This window comes from Lobosporangium transversale (genome assembly GCF_002105155.1).
Source record: "Lobosporangium transversale strain NRRL 3116 chromosome Unknown BCR41scaffold_20, whole genome shotgun sequence".
NCBI lineage: Eukaryota > Fungi > Mortierellomycota > Mortierellomycetes > Mortierellales > Mortierellaceae > Lobosporangium > Lobosporangium transversale.
Genome location: NW_019028998.1, coordinates 302,618 through 326,806, shown reverse-complemented (window position 1 = coordinate 326,806; position 24,189 = coordinate 302,618). Strand labels below are relative to the sequence as shown.

At 42.1% G+C, this 24,189-nt stretch overlaps 9 protein-coding genes across 9 annotated transcripts; 6 read left to right on the top strand and 3 right to left on the bottom strand.

Moving 5' to 3' along the window:
- Positions 1 to 200: 200 nt before the first annotated feature.
- On the top strand, positions 201 to 1,471 carry BCR41DRAFT_396637 (hypothetical protein; the record flags this gene model as incomplete). Its single annotated transcript, XM_022028826.1, has 3 exons — positions 201 to 214; positions 822 to 914; positions 1,057 to 1,471. 3 exons carry the CDS (start codon positions 201 to 203, stop codon positions 1,469 to 1,471), a joined length of 522 nt encoding a protein of 173 aa, XP_021881046.1.
- Positions 1,472 to 1,562: 91 nt separating this feature from the next.
- Positions 1,563 to 2,905, bottom strand: BCR41DRAFT_354319 (hypothetical protein). Its single transcript, XM_022024296.1, has 3 exons — positions 2,609 to 2,905; positions 1,964 to 2,532; positions 1,563 to 1,834 (listed from the first exon to the last, which is right to left on the bottom strand). The coding sequence occupies exons 1-3, from the start codon at positions 2,828 to 2,830 to the stop codon at positions 1,600 to 1,602; spliced, it is 1,026 nt and encodes a 341-aa protein (XP_021881045.1). The 5' UTR covers positions 2,831 to 2,905; the 3' UTR covers positions 1,563 to 1,599.
- A 124-nt stretch (positions 2,906 to 3,029) lies between these two features.
- Positions 3,030 to 3,925, top strand: BCR41DRAFT_386757 (hypothetical protein). The gene is made up of 3 exons (XM_022027828.1): positions 3,030 to 3,325; positions 3,435 to 3,508; positions 3,636 to 3,925. Exons 1-3 carry the CDS (start codon positions 3,109 to 3,111, stop codon positions 3,768 to 3,770), a joined length of 426 nt encoding a protein of 141 aa, XP_021881044.1. The 5' UTR covers positions 3,030 to 3,108; the 3' UTR covers positions 3,771 to 3,925.
- Positions 3,926 to 4,447: 522 nt separating this feature from the next.
- On the top strand, positions 4,448 to 6,132 carry BCR41DRAFT_354317 (ribose-phosphate pyrophosphokinase 3). Its single transcript, XM_022024295.1, has 3 exons — positions 4,448 to 4,587; positions 4,969 to 5,436; positions 5,569 to 6,132. Exons 1-3 carry the CDS (start codon positions 4,520 to 4,522, stop codon positions 5,990 to 5,992), a joined length of 960 nt encoding a protein of 319 aa, XP_021881043.1. The 5' UTR covers positions 4,448 to 4,519; the 3' UTR covers positions 5,993 to 6,132.
- Positions 6,133 to 6,184: 52 nt separating this feature from the next.
- On the top strand, positions 6,185 to 9,228 carry BCR41DRAFT_354314 (glycoside hydrolase). Its single transcript, XM_022024294.1, has 5 exons — positions 6,185 to 6,745; positions 6,839 to 6,932; positions 7,062 to 7,784; positions 7,897 to 8,431; positions 8,529 to 9,228. The coding sequence occupies exons 1-5, from the start codon at positions 6,656 to 6,658 to the stop codon at positions 9,130 to 9,132; spliced, it is 2,046 nt and encodes a 681-aa protein (XP_021881042.1). The 5' UTR covers positions 6,185 to 6,655; the 3' UTR covers positions 9,133 to 9,228.
- Positions 9,229 to 9,500: 272 nt separating this feature from the next.
- Positions 9,501 to 12,876, top strand: BCR41DRAFT_354312 (WD40-repeat-containing domain protein). Its single transcript, XM_022024293.1, has 5 exons — positions 9,501 to 10,035; positions 10,154 to 10,448; positions 10,611 to 11,880; positions 11,975 to 12,097; positions 12,249 to 12,876. The coding sequence occupies exons 1-5, from the start codon at positions 9,696 to 9,698 to the stop codon at positions 12,738 to 12,740; spliced, it is 2,520 nt and encodes an 839-aa protein (XP_021881041.1). The 5' UTR covers positions 9,501 to 9,695; the 3' UTR covers positions 12,741 to 12,876.
- Positions 12,877 to 12,887: 11 nt separating this feature from the next.
- BCR41DRAFT_386753 (hypothetical protein) lies at positions 12,888 to 15,861 on the bottom strand. Its single transcript, XM_022027827.1, has 4 exons — positions 15,332 to 15,861; positions 14,705 to 15,196; positions 14,526 to 14,611; positions 12,888 to 14,369 (listed from the first exon to the last, which is right to left on the bottom strand). The coding sequence occupies exons 1-4, from the start codon at positions 15,843 to 15,845 to the stop codon at positions 12,969 to 12,971; spliced, it is 2,493 nt and encodes an 830-aa protein (XP_021881040.1). The 5' UTR covers positions 15,846 to 15,861; the 3' UTR covers positions 12,888 to 12,968.
- A 118-nt stretch (positions 15,862 to 15,979) lies between these two features.
- On the top strand, positions 15,980 to 20,060 carry BCR41DRAFT_386752 (hypothetical protein). The gene is made up of 13 exons (XM_022027826.1): positions 15,980 to 16,042; positions 16,138 to 16,188; positions 16,289 to 16,312; positions 16,423 to 16,461; positions 16,555 to 17,186; positions 17,283 to 17,413; positions 17,514 to 17,948; positions 18,031 to 18,201; positions 18,312 to 18,572; positions 18,661 to 18,796; positions 18,927 to 19,002; positions 19,102 to 19,255; positions 19,392 to 20,060. Exons 1-13 carry the CDS (start codon positions 16,002 to 16,004, stop codon positions 20,028 to 20,030), a joined length of 2,790 nt encoding a protein of 929 aa, XP_021881039.1. The 5' UTR covers positions 15,980 to 16,001; the 3' UTR covers positions 20,031 to 20,060.
- A 71-nt stretch (positions 20,061 to 20,131) lies between these two features.
- On the bottom strand, positions 20,132 to 22,360 carry BCR41DRAFT_354308 (hypothetical protein). Its single transcript, XM_022024292.1, has 5 exons — positions 22,178 to 22,360; positions 21,799 to 22,090; positions 21,158 to 21,284; positions 20,727 to 21,027; positions 20,132 to 20,623 (listed from the first exon to the last, which is right to left on the bottom strand). Exons 1-5 carry the CDS (start codon positions 22,277 to 22,279, stop codon positions 20,234 to 20,236), a joined length of 1,212 nt encoding a protein of 403 aa, XP_021881038.1. The 5' UTR covers positions 22,280 to 22,360; the 3' UTR covers positions 20,132 to 20,233.
- Between the last annotated feature and the right edge of the window lie 1,829 nt (positions 22,361 to 24,189).

Below are 24,189 nucleotides of genomic sequence, written 5' to 3'. Positions count from 1 at the left end.
CCTGGGAATCATGTAGGCGAAAAATAAGAGCACTGTGAAACAACTAATGAATTCATCATTTGAGCAACATATCCCTTGAACCACAAACATTCTTCACAGGAGACAGCAGTGTGCATGGCGAAGAGGAGAATAAAGAAAACAATGAGGGCCTAGAGATATAATGCCATAATTGCCGTATATTCCGTAAGGCAATGACAGCAATGACAAATGGAAAGTACCCCTAAAAAGACAGAAATAGATTGGCAATTATCGGGCTTGATCAATGTACGGAAAAAAAAATATTTGTAAAAAAGTATGGCTTGGGTACAGCCGCTCTAATTCGTGGCGTACATTAAACGCGTTCAAAAACTGACGCAGCCAATCATGTACAGATCCATTTACACTAGAACAAGAAGGATTTTTCTTGGCAAGCAGTGCTTACGCCAAGATCCCTTCAAGTAGACTTACTTGCGTTAGTAGCTAGAGATGAACTAAAGCGATGGCCTTTATTTGGGATAGTAGGCGTTGATTTCATCAGTACAGTCGGCATCGGCTCTCTATTTGTTTGGGCAACTTGTACTGACTATAACCTGAAAAACAAAAGTCCAGAGATACCTCTTGAATACAGATAGATGCGTAGAATAAACCTTGTGTGAGAAAAAATCTATTTACCGTGGATCGATTTGCTTCCCTCAATTGCATAAGTCTACTGTTACTATAACTACTACTGCTATTCTTATTATTTTTGCTATTGTTCACGGATACAGTATAAAAAAAGGTATGGGTGTGAGGAAAATTAAAATAGTAACATTGAGACCATACCGATCTTAACGACTCTCCAGTTTCGCCAGACTAGATCATGCAACTTCAACCACTACAATAACTGCCACCTCGTTTCCAGATATTCTGTTTCATTCTATTGCAATCAAGGTCCTGTAAGGTCCGTGATTCATTTGTTACATTAGCAAAGTTTTTTTTTTTTTCCCTCCACTTTTCAATTCTCTATTCCAAGCAATCTAAAGTTCAACAGCAACAGAAAAAAAAATACTTTCCAACATGATGTTCAACTGGTTCTAGCATATTGAAGCCAGTTCAACATCACGCATCCAGCTCCCCAGGACTGAGCAATACAGATACTTTAGCCCTCGACAGCGGTGAGACTACTCCATCTAGGCTCTCTATCGTGTCACCGGATTCATCGACCTGTCGATACACTCCAAGATTTATCTTGTGGAGGCATGGTATCATGAACGTTCCATCAACCAACCATTTTCATTGGCATGAAAACGTTCTTGGTTGGGATAAATTCTTGCAAAGCTTTCTTAAATATCTGAACCAAGGAAGTTATCCAAGCCAAAGTCAAAACTTCCAGTCATCAGCATCATTTGAGTCCAATATCTCAATCGAAAGTGTGCGCAATACCTCGCCTGCCAAGGCTATCAAGGACTCCAAAAAACCTCTCATCAAGCCGTTCATCAAATTTAGGGAATAGACCTATCTCTGATTAACGTACAAAAAAAAAAATAATAATAATAATAATAATGTTTACCAGCTAATATCAATATTATATATAATATTTATTTCCATGCATCATTAAAAAAAATACGAAATATGCTATTTCTATTTTGCTTTCTTCTCGAGTTCATCCAGATTGGTTCCTGCGGGAAGAGGAATGAAGCGTGAGGTTGTCTTTTTATACAACTTGTAGCTAGGATATTTCTTTGCGGTCAAGAATTCCGTTAACAACGTTGAGCCTTGGAAGAGGCAAGTAAGGGTGAAAGCGCCAACAATAGAAGGATTGACCCATGAAACATAAGTTGGATATCCAGCGGCGACCGAGAATAAGTATATTGACCTTTTTTTTTTTTTTTTTTTTTTTTTTTTTAGTCAAAGACGAATCCCAAAGTTGTGCGAATAGCAACTGTTAGACAAAAAAATAAAAAAAAAAAAAGGAACAATGCAAAAGTATTGTAATTCAACGTACCACCAAATGGTCATTTCACCGAAAAAGTTGGGATGGCGTGAGTATCTGAAGAGACCCTGGGTCAAGAAGCCACGCTTGTAATCGCCTATCAATGCCTCCTTATTGATAATCGCTTTACGCTTCTTTTCCTGAAATGTCCATTGCTGCCTATCTGCAATAGTCTCAAGGGTGAACCCGCTGATGAATAAAAGTGTAGCGACTGCATCGATCCAATTCAAGGGAGTTGTCTCCACAAGCGATGCTCTCCATGCAGTATAGACCGGGACTGTGATGGCGACAAGCAACAAATTCTGAAAGAGACAAATAAAAAAGATATTAAAGAAGAACCATAGAACAGTGGGAATCTTTGAACCAAGGTATGGCCAACGATAGTCTTCACTGTCGAATGTGTATCCGCCTTTCCTGTAAAAGTTGTAGGTCAGTCGTGCACCCCATAGGAATATGAGAGCTGTGGCGATGTAAACACGAGGCAAGTAGTGAAAAGCGTCATCTTTGGGCCAATAAAGCATGTCACGGACTGAGAAATGGATCGCGTAAAGAACGGGCGTGATCGACCAAAGCCTGTCCACCTATTTGCAAAAAAGCTTTTTTTAGAGACAAGAAGAGCGAGAGAGGTGTGGATAAATCTCAAAAAGATTAGATTACCCAAGAGTGTGTCCCCGTGGCCATGGACATGAACCAACAAAAGAAAGAAAAGACCAATGAAGTTCGAATGGCAAAGATGAGAGGGTCTGATGCAGCATGAAAGACGACTAGGTCCAAGAAGATGGAAGCATTGTCAGACATGGGCAGAGCTAGATTCTCATAGCCGACAAGGAGCAATTTCCGAAAGGATTCCCAGGCAAAGACGTTAACGAGCGATGCCATTGTGAAAGAATGGAGAAACGAGTTAAATTGGGGAGTTGGGAATATATATATCTAGAGTTGATTGAATTGTTGTCGTTCATTACATCCCAGGCAGGTTAACTATCTATTTTTTTACTCTCACTTCACTTACAAAGGTTGAAAGCATGTGATTTATCATTATAGAACCCCTGGGCCAAGTTTCAAGAACTTTTGGCTTTGAGACATGATTTGACGCGATCTGATTTCATCTCTTCTCTCCCATTTTATCCTCATCGCAGATTGGATTTTTCCCTTTCATCATGTCAGCATATTACGGTGGCTATAGAGGCAAATCGACCGCAGGAAGAGCGCCTAACCCTGCCCACAACCGGCAATCTCCTTCGCTCAAAGGCAGTGATCGTGTTTATTGCTATGGTTGCGAGCAAGAGAAGCCCCGTCTTGCCTTTACAGAGACTCAACTCAAAAAGGCTGGAAACCTTAACCCTGCCAAAAAGCACCATATCATGTGCAAGACCTGTAAGTTTTCTTTTTTGTTATCTTCGAGTTTTGACATCCCGTTAGAAGAATTTGAAAGCTACATATTGTTAACGTGGACACTCTTGTCTCAAATTCTATCATCATTCAGGCACACCTGAGCAGCCAAGCAAATTGAAGTGCAATGTATGCTCCAAATCACTGTCGCTGGAAAAGTTCTCAAAGGTTTGCACTACGTCTTACTATTTTGGAAGTGATGAACCGTTACAATTTTTCTGCACCAAAAAAAAAAAAAAAAAAAAAAAAAAAAGAACCTTATGATTTTTTATTTTATTTATTTATTTGTTAAAAGACCCAAAGGAAACGTCAGGAGAAGGCTACCTGCAAGGATTGTCGCGAAATGATTGACGATGATGACTCTGAAGCGGATTATGATATGGAGGATGATCCAGACTACTTCGAGGGGGACATCAAAGACATTTTGTAGAAGGATGAAAGGGATCCATTCTTTACGACTTTATGTCTATATTATCAGCAGTCTTAGAGTTATGTATTGTCACTATATTCGCGAATGACACATCATTCAAGATAATAAAAAACAAGGGGAGTTGATTCGACAACCTCTCTATTGCTTCCACTTGGATCATATTTCTTGGATGGCCATGGTCTTGGCTCTCTCAATAATAACTTTGGGGCTATGTGGCATACTAATGCTCTTTAGTACTCAGCTTATGATTGTGCTTGAAATCGTACGCCACGGCAAGCGCCTTTGGCCTGCTTTCGCTTATTTCGTATGGGTACAACAAAGGGAAGAAAATGATAAACATTGGCGTCCATTGATGCAGGTTGTATCCTTATTTTATGGACTTTCATGACGATTAAACTTGCTTTCATATTTCATGCCTCTGCAATGACAACCATATCGCCTTTTATACACTGGCTGGCTGTTGATAGGCATCAATTTATTCGAGTAAAGGCGTGATTTGTCGTCCGGAGCAAAGTTGGTTATTAACAGCAAAATTGGCCGCTTTGAGGAAAGACTGCAAATTCTCCCAAAACTGATGTTAGATGCGTTTATGTCATGTGATGGCAAAGCCACTCTGGTATCCTCGTTAGGATTCCCACCTTTCCGGATCACTTTTTTTTTTGTTTGTTCGTTTGTTCGTTCGATTCGCCACAAACCACCACCCGACTCAACAGCCAGCTGCCCCACTTTATACAAAATAATTTCTCGCTATGGCCACAAACAGCATTAAGATCTTTGCCGGCAATTCACATATTGAATTGGCGAAGTTGGTTGCTCGGTAAGACGGATTCTTTGTCCTCCCTTCGTAGGCACTGTATGCCTGTGAAAACTCATACTCAGGAAATACATTCATCCATTCAAAGAATATACATGGATGTGAAATCGAATTATAGATAAACCCAGCAATTGCATTCTCTGGGGTTGAGAAGAATGAACATCAACTAAAAGGCATCTCATGAGGCTATCGAATCTTATCCACACTTTACTCTACAAAAAAAAAGAAAAAAAATAAAATAAAGGCAATTTCTCCGGAGCAATGGTTGTCTCAGTGACTGTAAACACTACTTTTCCGACAGGTGCCGCATGGATAACTTAATTTAATATTTTAGTTCGAATGCATAACTAATAGAATGGTGTTTTTATGAAAATGTGTATGTAGTCGTCTCGGAACCGAACTGTCTAAGGCTGTTGTACTCAAGTACTCCAACCAGGAAACTTCGGTCACTATTGGGGAGTCTGTGCGTGACGAAGATGTGTATATTATCCAGTCAGGATGTGGAGAGATTAACGACAATCTTATGGAACTGCTTATTATGATCAATGCCTGCAAGACAGCATCTGCACGCCGCATCACTGCTATTATTCCTTGTTTCCCTTATGCCCGTCAAGACAAGAAAGACAAGTCTCGTGCCCCCATCACTGCCAAGTTGATTGCTAACATGCTGACTGTTGCTGGTGCCAACCATGTCATCACTATGGATCTTCATGCTTCCCAGATCCAAGGTTTCTTCAATGTTCCTGTCGACAACCTCTATGCTGAACCCAACACGTTGAGATACATTGCCGAGAACATTCCTGACTACAAGAATGGTGTCATTGTCTCGCCTGATGCTGGTGGAGCCAAAAGGTATGGAAACTATAACCTCTTGTCATAAACTTCCTTTTATCCATTATCTATAGTCCCTTATGAGTGTTATGCCTGTTGATTCGCATTTTTATTTTACTTTTTGCTTACTTCTTTTTCTTACTTAATTTGTAGAGCCACCTCAATTGCCGATCGTCTGGACTTGGATTTTGCTTTGATTCACAAGGAGCGCAAAAAGGCTAATGAAGTTTCAAGGATGGTCTTGGTAGGAGACGTCAAGGGAAAGATTGCCATTTTAGTCGACGACATGGCTGATACCTGCGGTACCCTTGGATTGGCCGCCAAAACCCTTGCAGAAAACGGGGCCGTTAAGGTATATGCCATTGTAACACATGGTATTTTATGTGGTAAAGCCATCCAAGTCATCAACGATAGTGTGTTGACAAAGGTTGTTGTAACCAACACTGTTCCTCATGAGGATAAAAAGAAAGTTTGTCCCAAGCTCGATACAATTGATATCTCTGGCACACTTGCTGAGGCTATCCGCCGTACACACAACGGCGAGTCTGTCAGTTATCTTTTCAACCATGCTGTTTAAGCATTTTTCTTCTGCATTCTCCCCACTCTCATTTTCCTTTGTTTTCCAACATTTGAAGCATCTGGACTCTTGACCTTGTCCTTTTTTATTTTTATTTTTACACACTCATATTCCATACAAAAATAAAGATTTCACATAATGATACAAAAAACATTAAAATGTTTCATTTGTTCTCGCGTGTTGGCCACAAATCTTCAAGGGGTGCCATCCCTCCATCGAAACTTTTTCATTTTGTCTGTTTTTCAATTTGCACCTTCTAAACGGTCATTCCTTTTGCTTCATAGCATTCGAAAACTCGATTTGTCAAAGTCTTCTAGAAGAGTCAAATTAGCAAAGCTGGCTTCTCACGCACAATCATCTCATCTTGAGCATCTTTCAGAATCCCACGTCAGCCTCTCCAAATCCATATCAACAGCGACGCCTGAACACCATACTGATCAACAGTACACCGCTAACTTGCCACTGGCTAGGCTACCAGCAGCTGAAGCCGAGCTAACGAGCTCATCGAACCTGCGACAGCGCCGTCTTACAAGTATCCCTGTGAGCGCCCACGATAGTGAAGCCTCCCTTGAGAGTACTTTTCAGGAGACGCCCTGTTCACAGAAGGACGAGAACAAACCACCGATTTCAAACCTTTCGTCGAGCAAAAGCACAAACTCAATAATGTTTCAGAGGCAGGGGAATAGTGGAATCCCTTTTCACAATGATCCTGACGACAAATACAGGAAACCGTTAACCGAAGTACATTCTCGGGTACAGTAATTCAAGTGATTCAGCAATCTTTTCTTGATCTTTGGTCTTGATAAATGTTTATCATATACTGACAATAGTGCTTTCCTATTCCAGTTGAGATTTCGTTTTCGGCTCAAACATTTAGTCGTTATTATTGGTGTCTTCGCTCTAACATACTTGACCCTAAAGTCATCTACATCATTGAGAGGTATCTACAAAAATATAGCATGTCAACAGAGCTATAAGAGGAAGTTATCAATGGGGCACATGTAGAGGAACTAACCTCCCTTTTTTCTGTTTTGCTATCCATTTTCTTTTTGATCGTTGTCGTTGAAAGACCGATTTAATGTCCCCAAACAGCAACCCATATCAACAAGGGCACATTCAACAACGTGGGAAGAACGCAAGGAAAAAGTCAGAGCGGCATTCAAACATGCATGGGATGCTTATCGTCGGGATGCGTGGGGTCAAGACGAGTATCATCCCATTTCTAAACGAGGCACAAACATGATAAGTAAAGGACAAGGTTTTACAATCGTTGATTCTCTAGATACAATATTATTGATGGGTCTAAAAGAAGAATTTCAAGAGGCTAAAGCATGGGTTCGGGATTCTCTTGATTTTAATCAGGATGGAGAGATCAACTTATTTGAAACCACAATTCGCGTGCTTGGTGGACTGTTGGCAGCATATGATCAATCAGACCATGACGAAATCTTTTTGAAAAAGGCTGTGGATCTCGCGGATCGCTTGATGGGTGCATTCAATACAACAAGCGGAATTCCGTATGCGAGTGTCCATTTATCGAGCGGACGGGGCGTTCCAGGGCACGAAGGTGGCATCAGTACAACCTCAGAGGTGTCGACATTGCAATTGGAGTTCAAGTATCTATCGTATCTTACAGGCGATGACAAGTATTGGCGTGTCGCCGAGAATGTGATATTCAAAATGAAGGAGTTGGATAGCTTGGATGGGCTTGTTCCCATTTTCATCAACCCTTACAACGGACAATTCCATGGAGAGGAGATCCGCCTTGGATCGCGTGGTGACAGTTATTATGGTAGAATGAGGATGCACAACTTAGCTTTGTATATCGAAGAAGGACTATTGGGTGAAGACGCAAACTTACTCGAATCCTTTAACCTTTTGTTGCTCAAACACTATTTGTTTAGAGTACCTGATCAAACAATATCTACAAACATCAAAGACACAACATGTTTTCAAGGAAATGTACGATCACGCGATCGCCGGTGTCAAGAAGCATCTCATCGGAAGGACAATACCTAACCATCTGCTCTTTATTGGGGAGATTTTCAAGTATTCGCCCTCTAATCTTAGTCCTAAGATGGATCATCTGGTCTGCTTCCTGGGCGGCACAATGGCCTTAGCCTCAACAGAAGGCAGATCTTTCGATAACAAAACTTTCCCGCGTTCTACACTTTCTCAAACGGGGGAAGAAGATTTCAGAATAGGCGAAGAGCTGACAGAGGCTTGCTATGAAATGTACAACCAGACCGAAACGGGGTTGGCGCCGGAGATTGTTTACTGGGTAAAGAGCGAGGATCAACTTGTAGGTAGGAGCGATGTCGAGCACACACCTGGATCTGACTTCATCATCAACAACGCCGATGGCCACAACTGGCTGCGACCCGAGACTGTTGAAAGTCTTTTTTATATGTGGCGCTTCACAGGAGATGAAAAGTATAGGTAAGAACTGGAATTCCGTATGTATTCCAGTCATCATTGAGAGCTCTGTGCTGACTCTAATTCCCCTTTTATGTCCTGAATGCACAATTGTGTATAGGAAGTGGGGCTGGAAGATATTCGAAGCTATTGAAAAGTATAGTAAGGTTGAATCCGGGGGCTACAGCTCGATTCACGATATTCGCCGCAAAAATAGTATACACTTCTCGGATAAAATGGAGACATTCTTTCTAGCCGAAACACTCAAATATCTTTATTTGCTCTTTGGACCTAATGACGTATTTCCGTTGGACAAATATGTATTCAATACAGAGGCACATCCTTTCCCAATCTTTACACCGCCAAGACATCTTTTAGAGAGATCCGCTCTAAGCACAGTGAACAAGGAAAACGAAGAAGCGTTTGTCAGGGCAGGGGGAGCGATAGGGTCGATGGCAACAGCATTAGTGAATGATGATGAGAAGCGGCCATTGAAGCAGGAGCAAAACTATGATGTGGAAGTTGGCCCATCTGAAGGACAGCTTGCATCAGCAGATAATGTTGATATGGCGCTTGACGAGCTCGCTATTGAAGATGCTTCAAGAGCAGAGGATGTATCAGAAGTTGAAGTTGAATATGAAGAAGCATCCGAGAGTCTTGCAGATGATGGCATAGAAGGCAGAGCAGAAGACGATGACGAGATTGGCATTATATATAATCAATGAGTGTACAGATTTTAGTATTTCAGGACTAGTATGACATACAGTGCTGATACTGGAGTTGAGTCTAAAGCTGGAAAAATTTATATAAAATCTTTCGAAAATACAAATTCCTGTTTTGAAAGATATACTTTCAGTTGCTCGTATCGACTCTAGAAGTTTCAGCACGTTTAGAGTTGAAATCTAGTTTTCTATGGCCCGGATATGCGTATATGGGAACATGCACTTAGAGAGGGATTCCGTAAATGCACGCTACTACAGTTTCACCCTCACTTTTTTCTAAGCATTCCATTGCAATATGAATTTTTAATTCCACGTGATAACAAACTGTCTTTTTTTCCCTTTTCCGTTTCACTGCTTTCTTTGTACGTTCACTCTTTGTTCATGCTTTCGTATGCTTGCAACGACCACGACTTATCCAAGCGTAGAGTAAAGACATCCACTTTCCCACTCTATCAAAAAAGGATTTTGATTTTCCCACTCGTGTACTCTATCTCACGATAACAGGCTTATTTTAATATTCTACCGCATTATTTCTGTCAGAACCCGCAACTTCCCACACTCACATAATGTCCACTAAGCGAAAAGCTCCAGCCATGAAAGAAGATAATGCACCCAAATTCGAGGATACATCTACGGTCAACAATAGCGAGCCTTCTGAGCGCCGACAACGGTCTCGCACATCCTCCACAGTATACTCGCGCAGTTACCATGGTTCTAGTCTGCTGCGTGGTCTAACTGAACTTCAGTTCACACCAGGATCACGTCATGGCCCTGTTAAGTTCAATCATTTGAGCTCTGAGAGCTTTGTGAAACGTTTAGAACAACAGCCTCCACTGAAAGGCCATAGTGGCTGTGTGAATACTCTTGCGTGGGACGAAACTGGAGAATTTCTCCTCACTGGATCTGGTAAAAAAAATTACCATTGAGAATAGTAGCAGGAATATTGAGCCAGAGTTTCGTCATGGACATTTTTCTAGTACTTTCCTTACCACTTATTACGTACACTATTTGCCATACGCCATAGATGACCATTACCTTAATATCTACAGGCCACTCGACCCCATCCCATTGGTACAGAGTATCCCAAGTGGGCATACAGGAAATGTGTTCTCGGCAAAATTCATGGCCCATAGCTCTTCATCCCTGATTGTCTCTTGTTGCTCAAATGGAACCACACGGTTGACAAATGTGCATCGGTTCGTGGAAAAGTCACGTAGAGATGCCTGGGTCCCTTCACCTGGTTTCAATTGTCATGAATCGAGGGCCATGACTTATGAGGTTATGCCCGATATGGTTGATGGACATATCTTTTACGATTGGTACGTTGCTCTACGGGCATGTGCATTATATTTTTTAATATATTGATTTGTGCTTTATATGAGATCTGTGTGTGATGATCATCTTGCTATGATGGCTCTTGAACTAATAATTCTTTTCTTGTCTTGACTTTTTTTATTATTTTCTTCTTTAAATATACCTAGTTCTGAAGACGGAAGAATAAATCGTTATGACACCAGAATTAGAACTAGCTGCGACTGCAATGAAGATGAAGGCTGTGAACGACACACATTTATTGATATCAAACACCACTCGCGTGGGGATTCAACTTCGCGTTTGTCAGGTCGTACTAGCTTTAGCTTCGCCCGGTTTCGTCTGGATTCAACCGAAATGGTCGTCTCTGCGATTACACAGCGACCAGAAAATCCCAATTATATCGCGGCAGCCTGTGGCGATGACACAGTACGGATTTACGATAGTCGAATGATCAGATCTAGAGACAGTCATAGAGAGGCACAGGTCTATAGTTTTTCACCGTATGTTCCCCCAGGATGGAAAATAGGGGAAGATGGAGAGCTTGTGAAGGGTAAGAATCGTCAGCGGAACTTAATTGGAACCAAAATTACCAGCCTCAAATACGATCCATGTAGGACTGGTCAATTATTGGCGAGCTATAGTAGAGGAAACTGTTTTTTGATTGACCCATCAGGCATGACAACAGAGTTAAATATGCAATGGAACCCTACAAAAAAATCATCTCACCATGCCATACCGGATTCCGTTGGTAAAAAATCACCAACAACAGATGTCAAAGGAAAGAGACGACGGAGTCCAAGCGCCGGGGTCGAGCCAGCTGACCAATTGGGTCTTGAATCAGCCGGGGAAGGAAGAAGGACTCTAGGCAGCTGGTCGCCAATGTTGCCCCGAAAATCATCAGTTTCATCAGCGTCATCTGAAGCAGCCATTGGAACTAGCTCAGAGTTAGATGAGCCGATGCATATTACCAAAGATATCCACGATATTAACAAAGCGGCTGATCCTACGCATGGGAAAAGCGCTGGGCAGGTGCGCTTTCAATTTCAGGATCCAGTTACCGAGCTTGATGAAGATGAGAGCATTGATGGAGAACGTAGCCAACAAGAAGAGCAGCTGCACGAGGACACGGATCACATTACTCAATCTAATAATAATGAGAGTGTTTCTGAAGATGGGGTTGATATTGATGTTGACCTTATTCTACAAGGCAATTCAGCTGATGATGATGACGAAGATGACTATCACTACATGGATCAAGACTCTGACGGGCACTCCCACACTGATTCCTTTGGTTTGGAATCTGACGATAGCGACGATGAAGACGAGCTAACTCCTGTTGAGCAAGACGAAAAAGAGTACTGGATTAGGCGTAGCTTCCATGCGGGCAAGTCAGATATTGTTCAAGTGTATTCTGGCCACCGAAATGCTGATACAATGGTATACGATGTACTAGAATAGAAAATAAGGATTATTATTGTTATTTATTTCATATCTTTCTAACCAGGATTTTCCTTTCTTTCTGAACCTAAAGATAAAGGAAGCCAACTTTATTGGTCCGAATAGTGAATTTATCATTTCCGGATCCGACGATGGTCGTATCTTATTCTGGGACAAGCAGACGGGTAAAATTGTCAATGTGCTCAAAGGCGATGATGTACGTTTTTTTTTTTTTTTTTTTTTTTTTTTTTAAAAAAAAAAAAACACACGTCGGTTGCGTGTATTAATTGTTAGATATAGGTCGAAACAACAGTGTAAACTAAATGCTATAACCTTTTCTACCATAATTATTGAACGAACCTCGATAGACTGTTGTCAATTGCCTTCAGCCTCATCCATACTCAAATTTCGTACTTGCAGCATCCGGAATTGATGACACAATAAAGATCTTTATGCCAACGGCCTCAGAACCTGTAGACCTATCTCTGGTCCGTGGCATCAAACGCCCAACCGCATATTCACACGAGATTAGGCCTGCAGCGCCCGTGGAAAAAGCACCAGAATCAGATTCATCGGAAGGAAGGCGTAAAGAAGACTATTTGGATCCTCAACTGGCCTACGTGCAAGAAAGACGCAGCTTTGGACAAGATAATTTGTTGCGACGCCTGGTCATTATCAATGATGAAGACGATGATTATAGCGAAATGGATGATGATGATGACGATATGGCGCCGCGTGAGCTTTTAATGCAAATTATTCGCCAATTCGCACGGAGGCATAGGCAGGGCGTTACGGCTACAAGAGTTGGAAGCAGCAGCAATCCGGACGCTGAGCAGGAAAACGAAGACGAAAACGACTAAAAATCATCACATTGGTAACTCGCCTTCAATTGCGCCAAGTTTAGCATCAAGCACACCATCAAAGTACATATTAATAGCGACACACGCTTAACCAAGACTTTCTGAAGAATAAATAAATAAAAAAAAAGAAGAGGCAATACGAATTCACTGGCAATGGTCACTCAAAAGTATGAATATTATTCGAATCATTTAAGCAATACAAAAAAAAACTGAGGAATAGAAGGTTTCTTAAGCATGTACGGACGTAAGGCCTGAATGACGGAGAAGAGCATCAACTTCTACACTGTCACGTCCTCTAAATTCCCTCCATACATCCTTCGGATCTGTCGCACCACCATAAGCTAGTACAGTGTCCCTGTACTTACGTCCAATGCGTTTCCTTGACTCAATTGATTCAGTTTGCTCCTCCAATGCAGCATATGCATCTGCAGAGTAGAGCTCGCTATACTTGTACGAGTAGTACCCTGCTGCATATCCACCTCCGAAAATATGACTAAATGCACACAGGAAGCGGTCCTCGGGCACAGGAGCGATCAAGCATGTTTTCTTTGCCATACGGCGGTCTACATCAAAAACTGATTCTTCGGTTTTGGATCCCTCCCCTCGAGGCTTATAATTGGTATGAAGCTCCATATCCAACATTGCAAAATGAAGCTGGCGCATCATAGCAAGGCCCGCCAAGCACTCGCGGCTTTTCATTACTGTTTGTTTCATGTCGTGTGGCATAGTCTTTCCTGTCTTGTAATGGCGTGCCATACGGTCCAACCATTGAGGTTCATAAGCAAAATTCTCCATAAATTGGGAAGCAACTTCAACGAAATCCCATTCGATACCCTTGATGCCGGATGCTTGAGGGTAATCAACGGTAGTAAGCATATGTTGAAGACAATGTCCAAACTCATGGAAGAGCGTAGTCACATCCTGGAACTTCATCCTGGAAGGCTCTGAATCAGATGAAGGTGGAGGTTGGTTGCAGATCATGTAGGCGATGGGCACGCGAACATTGCCTGTTTTCGAGTCCTTCATTCGAGTAACGCAGACGTCCATCCACGCCCCCGATTTCTTTTCCTCACTACGGCTATAAAAGTCACCGTAAAAATATGCCAGTACATTTTTGCTAGGCCCATCATCCTGTACCTTGTAAATTTTGACATCCTTATTCCATGTAGTCAAGCCTGCACGTTTTTGCTCGTTGGGGTCGATCTCTGATACGTGAATACCAAAATTATCCTTGACAACCTCAAAGAGCGTACCCATAACATGAGGGAAAACCAAGTATTCTGAGATTTGATCCGCAGAATACTTAAATTTTTCCTTGCGATATTCTTCCCCAATAAACGCCGTGTCCCATGGCTGTAAAGGTATAGGTTGTTGCAAGCGATCTCTGGCAAAACTAGTAAGTTCATTGATCTCTTTTCTAGCAGCGGGCAATGTGGCGTTGTAAAGTCGATCCAGGACTTCTGTAGCAGTCTCAACATTAGAGGCCATCTTCTTAGAGAGAGAAAGAGCACCAAAGGAGGGAAAGCCTAGCATGGTAGCTTCCTCTTTACGTAGGCTCAAAATCTCATTGATTATAGGCTCGTTATCCTGTTCACCTTCGGATGCTCTCTTGATGTTTGCGCGATAGATCTTCCAATAGAAGGGGATGAATAGGTAATAATAATAAAAAAAAAAATTAAAAAAAAAAAATCTGTGTTAAATATCCCTAGTCTAAGGCTTCCTGTTTTGAATATTCATTTTGTAACACTAAAACAAAGTCTTAATAATCTGAAATAAAAATCGTACCGCTTCACGGAGATCACGATTCTTGCAGTTCATCATAAAAGGAACATATGTAGGTGCATCCAATGTAGCTGCCCATGGGCCGGTCTCTAACATTCAAAATGGCGAAACAAAAGCTAGTTAGCGCTTTTTTCACATCCAAAGGGGGATAGTGTTGTCGTTCACATAGTCAAACTACTTACCTGGATTTCCGTCACCATATCCTCTAGATTGCGCATTCTTTGCCATTGCTTTGATCAAACTCTCAGGGCAACCTTCCAGTTCAAATTTGTTAGAGATGATCTTGGCATAAGCCTTGGTCGCATCTTGAACATTATTACTAAATTTGAGACTTAACTGCGCCTTGCGCTTTTGAATCTCATTAAAGCGCTTCTTTTTTTCAGCATTACCCTCGCCCTCCAGTCCAAAGGCCACACCAGATAATTTCATTCCTTGAATAGTCTTATCCACAATCCGTTGTTGCTCCTTATCCAATGCACTCCAAATCCGTTGATTCTCACGCATTTTCACCAATGCATCGTACATCTCTAAAGATTGACCCATTTGGAGGGAAATCTTAATGATCATGGGTTGAATAGCTTCGACAGCCTTGCGGAGCTCGGGTGAATCCTTAACCATGGATAGATGAGTAATGACGCTTGATGCACGCTCCAAGTCATCTTCTAGATCCTGAGCTATTAAACACAATATCATGTAAGAATACTATGTCTCCTTCCTTCTTTTCCTTCTCCCCCTTTTATATAGCTGAAATTGTTTGCGGACATGAATAAAATACCCAGCTGTGTTTGTCGGTTGCTTAAATTACATACTTTTCCCCATGGTTCCTTCCCAAGTGGGAGTAAAGTGGCGGGATCGTTCTTCAAATGCCTTTTCAGTGTATTGGACCAGTGCCTCCATGGCAGGTACAACATGCTCAGGCTTTATGGCTGCAAAGTTTGGAAATTCTAGCCAGTTCAAGATCGGATTGATAGTAAACTCCGGGCTATTTTTGGAAATTCCAGTAGATACTCCAGGAGACGACGAGGAATGGGTATGAGGGACATTAGTGACAGTAGCCAGGGCACGGCAGATAGAAAAAGGGCCTCCAGCTAGTAGGAATTTACTATCACCACGGAGCTTTGCGCCACGCTGCTGTGTGGTTGGTTTCTTCAGAGCTGCGGAGAGTGGTGTAGTTGTGTTTCCGCGAGTAGTGCTGCTTGCACGTCGGATGATTGTGGAGAGTGGGCTGAGTCGTAGCTGTAGTGTATCCGTAGGTCTCACAGCGGCAACAGCGGTTGTCCTATAGGAGACCAAAGGGGTGACAGATATAAATGAACGAAGCATGGTTGATAGTATGGAGTGAAGTGGAAGAATGATGTGTTCTTTTGTGTCCCGAAGGTATAATGTGGCTTGTTTTGACTGATCAGGACTGGCGAAACTTTATCCCGTTGTCGTTTGTCCTGTCATTTGTTACTTGACATCCTAAGGCATCGGTGACACATGGGGCGAACGTCCAAGAACCAGAGGACAGCTCACCTCAAGTACGAATGTTCCAAAAAAATAAAAAAGGAAAAAGAGAGAAAAGGAAAATGCTCAATTCTTTTATAACTAAATCAACTCATTCAATCTCCAACAGCATGCGGTCCATAGGGTCATACTTTCAGTCGACTTCGGGTTCGAGTTCAAGGTACATGGATGGTATTATACTTATATGGCGGACGTCGTGGATTGTCATTGTGTGTGGCTCAACTGCTAATCATGGGTTTATTTCTTGTTGATGTAAAAAGTTCATTTGTCATATCAAATTCAAAGTACAAAAAAAAAGATATATGCCGGAATGAATGCAATTGAGAATGTGCAATGGTGCATATTGAGGCAGTCCAGTAGTTGATGGTATTTTTCCATTATTACAATGCAATAGTACGCGGCTGATCAGCTCATATTTCCAGCGACATCCAGGGTAATGATATCATTGACAGGATGCAGATTGGGATAGAGATCTCAGACTGGCTGTTAATTTACATATAATCGCTCATATCGTCTCATCGCTTAGACCATCTGCCGAACTCGAGTCTTCGATACCAGATAGGGCAGAGAGGCACACTCCTGAAGACAAAGACGTTGAACAATCGGAAGTGGCTGCCGACACCTCACTTGAAGATGACCTCGATCCTTCTATGTCTTTTGAAATGAGTCCACCACATAATCCATTTAGCCCAGGAGACAATGAAGACCTCAATGATACCTATTATGACGCTTCAGATAGCTTAAATCCATCCAGCCCTGGGAAAAGCAGCATCAAATCAGAGGCAGGAGAGGCATCAAAGCATAATGAGCCTATTTCCACTGATCTAGACTCTGTCGACAGCCTGGGTCTTATGACCTTTAATTCTCAAGTATCGGGAGAGTCGCTTAGAAGGTTGGCTCTGTCTCCAAGGAAGGCAAAATGGAAGGGAATGACACCAGGATCAATGCCTTCTAAGCCCTCTTTGACCTTTTCAGAGAAACTGGCTGAAGAGATGGGTACAAGTTTGGAATTAATGGACAGTAACAGTAAACTGAAGCCTCTGGAACTTGAAAACATAAAGAATAGTCCATTTACAAAAGATATTGTAGAGGGGTCAGACTCTGGATCAGAAGCAGATTGGAATGACACCAACATTTTGGTGGCTGCCGAGATTGATGGTTCGTGTGGAAATTTGTGAAACATCATAAAGCGAAGTGGAAAAAATAAGTGCTTCTTTTCATTTTTATCTTATACTTTGACGCCATCATTTGTAGCTATAGCCCCTCAACTCACATCTTCAGGACAAGAAATGGAAACCAACGACAGTAATCCGAATTTGGGACCGCTGGGCTCTGACGATGACATCCCGACCCTTAAGCAATTCTCCAACAAGATCGGTCCAATGGTATGGAGGGTGTACATGGAAACCACTGCTCTCTAATGATTAAGTTAAATACATTAATCAGATCTAGTTTTGTCCCATCAAAATTATTTCTCCTTATTAGGTGTTGGAAGAGTCAGACTCTGAGCTTGATGACGACCTCTTTTCAGGGAATTTAAGTCCAGCCACCCCAACGCCATCCACAGGAACTCCAGCTACAACTGATGCCACTCCTATAGAGGACGAGACGGAGTCAAAGTTAGATATGAAGCTATCCGATATCGATGCTGAGCTTGAGGATATACCGCTCCAACGTGCAACGGGTAGAGTGGTACATGCGCAAACCTCGGCAAAATCAGGTCGCACCTTGAGAAGTTCTGTTGCAAAGCCAGCGCTCATTCCTGCTATATCACCAAAACTAACATCCAAAACACCAAAATCGACCCAAGCTAAGAAACATTTCTTTTCATTGGATGTATTGCTCAAAGAAAAGAAACGCAGGGATGAGATTGGATATGACATCAAAACTGCAAGCGCCAATACGACATTGGATGACAATGTAAGAAACACAAAATATGAACGATTCTAGTATCAAAGACTTGTATGATCAATCCTCTAATGCCTTTTACATTGCATGCTAGTTAATTGAAGAATTCGATGAAGCTGAAGATGAAGAGGTCATTTCCGGACCTACTATGATCCCTAAAGGAGTCTTGTCCGAGGAACAAGAAGGTGCATTGACAGAAATTATAGAAGAAAACTCATCAGAGATTGTTGAAGACTTTATTGAGTTTTTTGTGCATTGGCCGCAGGTATTAGTACTTTTATGTTTGATAGAGAAAAGGAGTGAGCTTTATTGATTCGCTTAAGAGTACCAATGGATTATGCGGGACTAAATGAACCTTATTTTGTGTTTAAACAGGAATTCGTTATTCCATCCTTGGAACTTGAGTTAGAGGGCGCGGATGCTTCGGATCATGTCGTCCAAAAAGTCTTAGAATGCACGAAGACCGAGACAGAAAGGAGACATTTTTTAATGTCTCCATATCTCATGATTATCAGTGCCACGCCATGGACCATGCCTCGATCGCTCTTCAAGTGGCTGCTACTTGTTACTGCAACTGAACAGCACCAACCTGTTACACTCTCAGTCTTTGCATTGTTGCAGCGAATTTTGACGCAGGTTCGTTGTGCTGATTTGCTGCTCTGCATTTAGAGTGATCACTCAAAATTGACCCTTCCCCACTTTTTTTATTATATTTTTTTTTCAGAGGACTTCGGTCCACGGAATAGATCATCAGGATTTGATACGAGTGTTCGGGATGTATGGTGCAAATGACAAATGCCTTACACAAGATTGGAGAGCAACACCAGTCACTAAGGAAACTCGAAATCAGCGCTTGATACGTAAGGCGAAGACGATGAACTGTTATAAAAGAAAAGAACCCACTGTTCATGTTTTTTTTCCTTTCTTTCTTCCTTTTTCTGGGAGCATGAGAGTAAACTTTCGTTTATTAAAAATGTCTTTGTCATGTAGTTCCGGAGACGAAGTCTTTTCCTAGGCAGAACCTTAAATCTATTATCAAACTGGTGAACATAACAGCAACATTGAAGTAAGTGTTGTGTATATCTGCTTTATTTGAAGCTTCGAGACCATTCAGCCCTCATCTCTCGATATTAAATTGATATCGTATATTTTCACTACTTGATAGCCCTCAGTTCTATGACTTTGTGGAAATTCAGAAGATTATGAACCTGCTTCTCAGGATGACTACAGATCCTATCATTGGTGATATCAAGTCTCTTCTGGGATCAACTATGGTTGCTCTTCTTGACATTATCCCGGAGAGTGATTGGGACAGCAAGGTAAATAATTGTTTGCTCCTTGACACTGATCGACCCTTTAACAAATTGTTTGCTCGATGCAATTAATTACGAATTTTTTTTATTTATTTTATTGATTTATTAATTTTTTTTTAAAAAAATAAAAATAAAAAAATAGCGTCAGCAACTCTGTGAGAGTATCATTTTTACTTTGGGAACATCGTTACCGTTCATATTGCTCGTCTTGAACCAACTCCCTTCTCTTTCCCTTCGGATCACATTACTTCGTCGGAGTATAGCCTTAGCATATTTACAGCAACCTCCTATTCCCCCTGGTGGGACGGCGCCTAATCTAGATGAACTGCATCGTGCATTGTTTATAGATAAGGGCTTCCTGGTTGGTCCTGAGACAAACTACAAGGATCTCGGCCGAAGGATTAAGGTGCTTGGTTATTGCTTGGACGATGAACAAATGATTGCAGGGTATGGCCGTAGTGCTTTAGAGCCACTGCTCAAGAAGCTACGTCGCATGCATGGGCGGATTGTGGATGTTCGAGCAGCATTTATGGAACGAACGTTGACTAAGGATATCATTCAGCGATTATATATGCGAATATACTATGCTGGAATCCATCGTCAAATGGTGAAACAGTCTACTATCAATTTTAATTCAATTCAGACAAAGGTTCAGACAAACGGACAAGCCCCACCGACTACTAATATTGCCAATCTACGCTCGATACCAGAACTTGCTGCTCCTGTTACGAATGATTTGGCCGCGGATGTGGAGCAATCTGATAGCAAGGTTGATGATTAATGTAAATAGAGCACCGGTTCTTCTTCTGGCGCCTGTCTTGTACTTTTAAAAAAAAAAAAAAAAAAAAATCAAATAAATAAATACGGCATGTCTTTTTACTTTGGTTTATTTATTTATTTAACGCATAATACACAGGCTATTGAGGCGGATTGATGATAAAATCTACGGCCAGCAACGGTTACATTGTTTTCGTAAGATGGGCGTTAGATCCCAGAGAAGACTTGATCATCACTAGAAGGATCTCTTAGATGCGACGAAGGTGCGCCAGAATTGGAGGCATTCGATGGCCTGGCCCGTGAGCCCGCAGAAGCAACTGCAGCTATTCCTGGTCCAGATCTTCCGATACCTGCGGTTCTTAAGGGCCAAGACGATGCGATACGAGCACCAGAAACAGATGAGGAGGACGTTGAGGATGATGCGGTTGGATCTGAGGAGGAGGGTTGGGAAGGAATATTCGCGGAGAAGGCAGCTCTGTACGGACCTTCTGGGACTTCATAATCACTGTGGCGGTTGCTGGAAGATCTGCTGTGGATTGATCTCAATAGAGGTGTCGATTCTGTTGCTGTACAGATATCGCGTTTGCATATTGGACACTAGATAGAGAGATAAGAAATGTTCGATATAAGCTCTCCCAGGCGCTTCTACGGATAAATTCAATGAAGTGCAACGCAGCATTCAAGTCGATGAGTCTCTTACAAATCTTTTGCGGGTTGTAAGCCAGCTGTCGATACATACGACATGGTACTCATGCTTACAAGGCAAGACGCGCAGCTCGGTCTCATCCTCAAACTCCTCAAGACAGATGACGCATTCCACAGGCTCGTTTTCTTTAAGCTTGCTTGTATAAAAAACCTTGATTGGCAAGTTGGTAACGGCCTCAGATGAGGCCAAGTCCGCAATGTGTTGTTGTCGAATACGGACCCTCCAGAGGAAATAGAGAAAAAGCACAACGAATGCAGGAGAGAGAATAATAAAGATGACCACATCTAGTAATGGCCTTATTATGATAGTAGGGGAAAGGTTAGAGTGGCTCCCTTCTCCCAAGAATGAAAGCAAGAGAACTGCCGGATTAATGTAATGAATGGTCTACAAGAAAGTAATATTTCAGGGGTTTAGGGATACAATACCAGTTTAAGTCATCGGGAGTTAATTTAATCAGGAACTCCTTCCCAAATTGATTCCCAAAATATCGTAGTTCCCGGTAGTGGTGTTGAGCAATAAACACAGACGGAGTAAGAATATCAGACGCGTCTTCTATTCACAACCAATCAATAATAAAAAAAGAAATAGTCAGAAAACACAGTAGTTTGATTAAGCTGTTAAGGCTAGGATGATCGCGTGAGTAAGAGTGATAAGCGAAAATGAGAACCAACATTTTATTTTTCAGAGCATTATGCTTGGACGATGGGGTAAAAGTGTGAAGAAAAGGAAGTGTTGGTGGTGAAAGAAGCTTTTAAGGATAAGGATGGACTAGAAAAGCCCATTTTGTAACACTAAGACTGGTCTTTGTCTCTCCCTCTCAATGTTCCGCTATCCTTCATTTGGAACAAAAAAAAAAAAGATATCTCCCCATGCTGCATCCAACCTCATGCAAGGAGTATTAGCATATGTCAATGGTATAGTGCCCGAGTACGCACACAAAAGGAAAAAAGTTGGTAGTATAAAGAAGTATGCGATATTTTGGTTTTCCTAATACGAAGCACACGGGGTGGCTGACTTTAATCTGTAAACCAACTGAGAAAGGAGGTATCCGTCTCCGTTCACTTACCACGGGCATACATGGTGATGAGTCCACTACGCTGATTGTCACCAACGACCACTGCCTTGGCTCCACTGGCTTGCATGTTGCGTACCTTGTCGACAAAACTACAGTCACCTCCTCGCTCTACTAGTGCTGCCCAGGAGCCGTTAGTTGATGGTGCAATAGGAAGAGGATGACAAGCTGTTGTTCCCTGCGATGGGTCAAGGGTTTCAATGGCGATAAGGTTAAGAACTATACCCTCATCAGGGATCCTAGGACCAAATGCAGCTGTCCTATCCACAAAAGTATCGTTGGTTGCCTAACTCAAGATTAATACAATAAGTTAGGACGGTGGCGAGATACTTATACAATTTAAAAAAAAAAAAAAAAAAAAGCTTCTTTTTACCAGAACGACAATAGTGGCAGTGGTGGAATCGAAGGAAGAGATGAGCCATGAGACAATGCAGACCCAATTAAGAAGCAGAAGAAAGGATGCACCACGAAACATGACAGGTGAAAAGGTGAATGTATGTTGTGTTGAGGAACGCAATGAATGAAAAGTAAAATTTGCTGTCCAGGAACACCTCTTCCAACCCTGGAGTCACGCAGCTGTTATTGTCATTGCTGCTGAAGTTGCTTTTTTGGGCAAAGCAAAGCAAATAAAGTTCGCGTCCCATGCTCAAATACCCTTGAATCAGAGAGGCAAGCACCCCTTAATAAACTCGCTTCACTCTCTATTTTCCAATAAGGCTTGCATAGTGCAACGGATGCCCACCTATCAGAGCTCCACCTGTCGGAAGATGCACTTTGGAATGCACCGTTGCAGTTTGAATCAAAGTGTAGTTTTATTTTCTTATTCATTTCGTTTTTATTTACTGAGTAATTGTTTGCTATGTGACTATATAGCTTATCTGGCTACATCCTAGGCTGCAAGGGCCAGTCTCTTGGTCCCTTGGAAGGTGTTTTTTCTACTTCATCGAAAATACTCCCAAAATGTTGTCCAGAGCCCACTGTGTGGGGGTGGTATGGCATATCGTACTCCATTAGGTCAGGTCCCCATGACCTCATACACGCCCGCACACACGCACATGCATCCAATGCCAGTCATCAAGTGTTGCCATTCTGTCCTCTATAGCTATTGCTACTAACCCTCCACCGAAAAGGGCCTTCAGCTCCCAAGGGGGTAACAAAGCAGATAAAGGTCATTAGAGTATGGGTTGTATTGACTATGGCACGTCTGGTTATTGTCAATAAAGGAGACGCGTTGAAATGGCGGTTAGTTTATTCTCCTTTTGCCTAAATCAGCTATGACCAAAGCCTACCGACTGATAGTTCAACGCCACTGAGATGCTCATGTAATTGACTGAATTGCTCTTCAAGGCTATGAATGAGTGAATATAACTATATAGCCAGTTATGTTTACCGAGCAGCTTGCTATCAATAGCCGACACAGCATTGCCTATTGGGATCATTTTTGATTATTGCTACTAATTTGCTATTTCCATCCGAGTGGCATTTGCGCTCACAATGGTCACGGATATCCATCCACTAGAACTTCAGGCAAAGAACAAGGGTATATATATTGTATTTGAGCTTTTCTCTTACTTTTTATTACTAATCGTTTACTATACTACCGTTTCCAAACCATGGCCTTGTTCAAGAACAGCCAGACTCGTAGCCAAAAATAAATAAAAAAAAATTTAAAATGATTGGCTATTTCTAAGTTGGCTTGGATTTCTTTGGTTATGCTTTTTGACATTTCCTTTGCTGGTGCCTTGGGTGATTGGCCGCAGTAGCCTTGGCTGACTGCCTTTCCGTTGCCTGCTTTTGATTACCTGCCTTTGGTTGGGCCTTCGAGATGCTTAATGATACTATCCAAGTCGTACCCAAGGATGTTAGAGCTCGAAATTGTTCTCCAAATGGTCTTAACTCTGCTATATGCAAGCAGATCACTGTCTGTTGTGGCAACGACGTAGTCTTCTTGGCAGCCTTTTGTGATCTGCAAATCCGCCTCCGTTGAGGACTTGACGACGGTCCAACCTTTCAAGCAGATGAAAGTGTCAAAGGTATCCTTGTTAGCTCTCCTCCAATGGAATGCCATCAAAAGCTTCTTACTGGTGCTCTTGAAGAGAGTCTTTCGAACTGCTTGCTTCTCTTTGACTCTCATTTCGAACTGCCCAATGAACCTAGATGCTTGAGTCAAAGCCTTCAAGTGCAGCGCCTATCTTTTGGCATTCATTACCTCTTTCTCTGTGCAGGGTTCTCCATCGAGATAAAGGACGGAGGTTGCTTTAGAAGAGACCCCTGGAATTTTCTGCCCTAGGATCGTGCGGGCTGCGTAGAGTGGGCGGAAGGCGCAGGTAAAGCGAATGGTAGTGAAGAAAACAGTCTGGGCCTTAACTCTTTGCTTATTTGGAG

Excerpts from the sequence above, each read along its gene's own strand:
- BCR41DRAFT_354319 (XM_022024296.1), bottom strand. The coding sequence starts at position 2,830 with ATGGCATCGCTCGTTAACGTCTTTGCCTGGGAATCCTTTCGGAAATTG. Across the intron at positions 2,533-2,608 it reads CCACGGGGACACACTCTTGG|GTGGACAGGCTTTGGTCGAT; the intron begins GTAATCTAATCT and ends TTTTGCAAATAG. Across the intron at positions 1,835-1,963 it reads GGTGAAATGACCATTTGGTG|GTCAATATACTTATTCTCGG; the intron begins GTACGTTGAATT and ends AAAAAAAAAAAG.
- BCR41DRAFT_386757 (XM_022027828.1), top strand. The coding sequence starts at position 3,109 with ATGTCAGCATATTACGGTGGCTATAGAGGCAAATCGACCGCAGGAAGA. Across the intron at positions 3,326-3,434 it reads CCATATCATGTGCAAGACCT|GCACACCTGAGCAGCCAAGC; the intron begins GTAAGTTTTCTT and ends ATCATCATTCAG. Across the intron at positions 3,509-3,635 it reads CGCTGGAAAAGTTCTCAAAG|ACCCAAAGGAAACGTCAGGA; the intron begins GTTTGCACTACG and ends ATTTGTTAAAAG.
- BCR41DRAFT_354317 (XM_022024295.1), top strand. The coding sequence starts at position 4,520 with ATGGCCACAAACAGCATTAAGATCTTTGCCGGCAATTCACATATTGAA. Across the intron at positions 4,588-4,968 it reads TTGGCGAAGTTGGTTGCTCG|TCGTCTCGGAACCGAACTGT; the intron begins GTAAGACGGATT and ends ATGTGTATGTAG. Across the intron at positions 5,437-5,568 it reads GATGCTGGTGGAGCCAAAAG|AGCCACCTCAATTGCCGATC; the intron begins GTATGGAAACTA and ends CTTAATTTGTAG.
- BCR41DRAFT_354314 (XM_022024294.1), top strand. The coding sequence starts at position 6,656 with ATGTTTCAGAGGCAGGGGAATAGTGGAATCCCTTTTCACAATGATCCT. Across the intron at positions 6,933-7,061 it reads GTCATCTACATCATTGAGAG|ACCGATTTAATGTCCCCAAA; the intron begins GTATCTACAAAA and ends TGTCGTTGAAAG. Across the intron at positions 7,785-7,896 it reads GCGTGGTGACAGTTATTATG|AGTACCTGATCAAACAATAT; the intron begins GTAGAATGAGGA and ends CTATTTGTTTAG.
- BCR41DRAFT_354312 (XM_022024293.1), top strand. The coding sequence starts at position 9,696 with ATGTCCACTAAGCGAAAAGCTCCAGCCATGAAAGAAGATAATGCACCC. Across the intron at positions 10,036-10,153 it reads ATTTCTCCTCACTGGATCTG|ATGACCATTACCTTAATATC; the intron begins GTAAAAAAAATT and ends CATACGCCATAG. Across the intron at positions 10,449-10,610 it reads GGACATATCTTTTACGATTG|TTCTGAAGACGGAAGAATAA; the intron begins GTACGTTGCTCT and ends AAATATACCTAG.
- BCR41DRAFT_386753 (XM_022027827.1), bottom strand. The coding sequence starts at position 15,845 with ATGCTTCGTTCATTTATATCTGTCACCCCTTTGGTCTCCTATAGGACA. Across the intron at positions 14,612-14,704 it reads ATATGGTGACGGAAATCCAG|AGACCGGCCCATGGGCAGCT; the intron begins GTAAGTAGTTTG and ends TTTGAATGTTAG. Across the intron at positions 14,370-14,525 it reads ATCGTGATCTCCGTGAAGCG|ATCTATCGCGCAAACATCAA; the intron begins GTACGATTTTTA and ends TTCTATTGGAAG.
- BCR41DRAFT_386752 (XM_022027826.1), top strand. The coding sequence starts at position 16,002 with ATGGGGCGAACGTCCAAGAACCAGAGGACAGCTCACCTCAA. Across the intron at positions 17,949-18,030 it reads ATACGACATTGGATGACAAT|TTAATTGAAGAATTCGATGA; the intron begins GTAAGAAACACA and ends ATTGCATGCTAG. Across the intron at positions 19,256-19,391 it reads AGAGTGATTGGGACAGCAAG|CGTCAGCAACTCTGTGAGAG; the intron begins GTAAATAATTGT and ends ATAAAAAAATAG.
- BCR41DRAFT_354308 (XM_022024292.1), bottom strand. The coding sequence starts at position 22,279 with ATGTTTCGTGGTGCATCCTTTCTTCTGCTTCTTAATTGGGTCTGCATT. Across the intron at positions 22,091-22,177 it reads CTGCCACTATTGTCGTTCTG|GCAACCAACGATACTTTTGT; the intron begins GTAAAAAGAAGC and ends ATCTTGAGTTAG. Across the intron at positions 21,028-21,157 it reads ACTCCCGATGACTTAAACTG|GCCATTACTAGATGTGGTCA; the intron begins GTATTGTATCCC and ends TATCATAATAAG.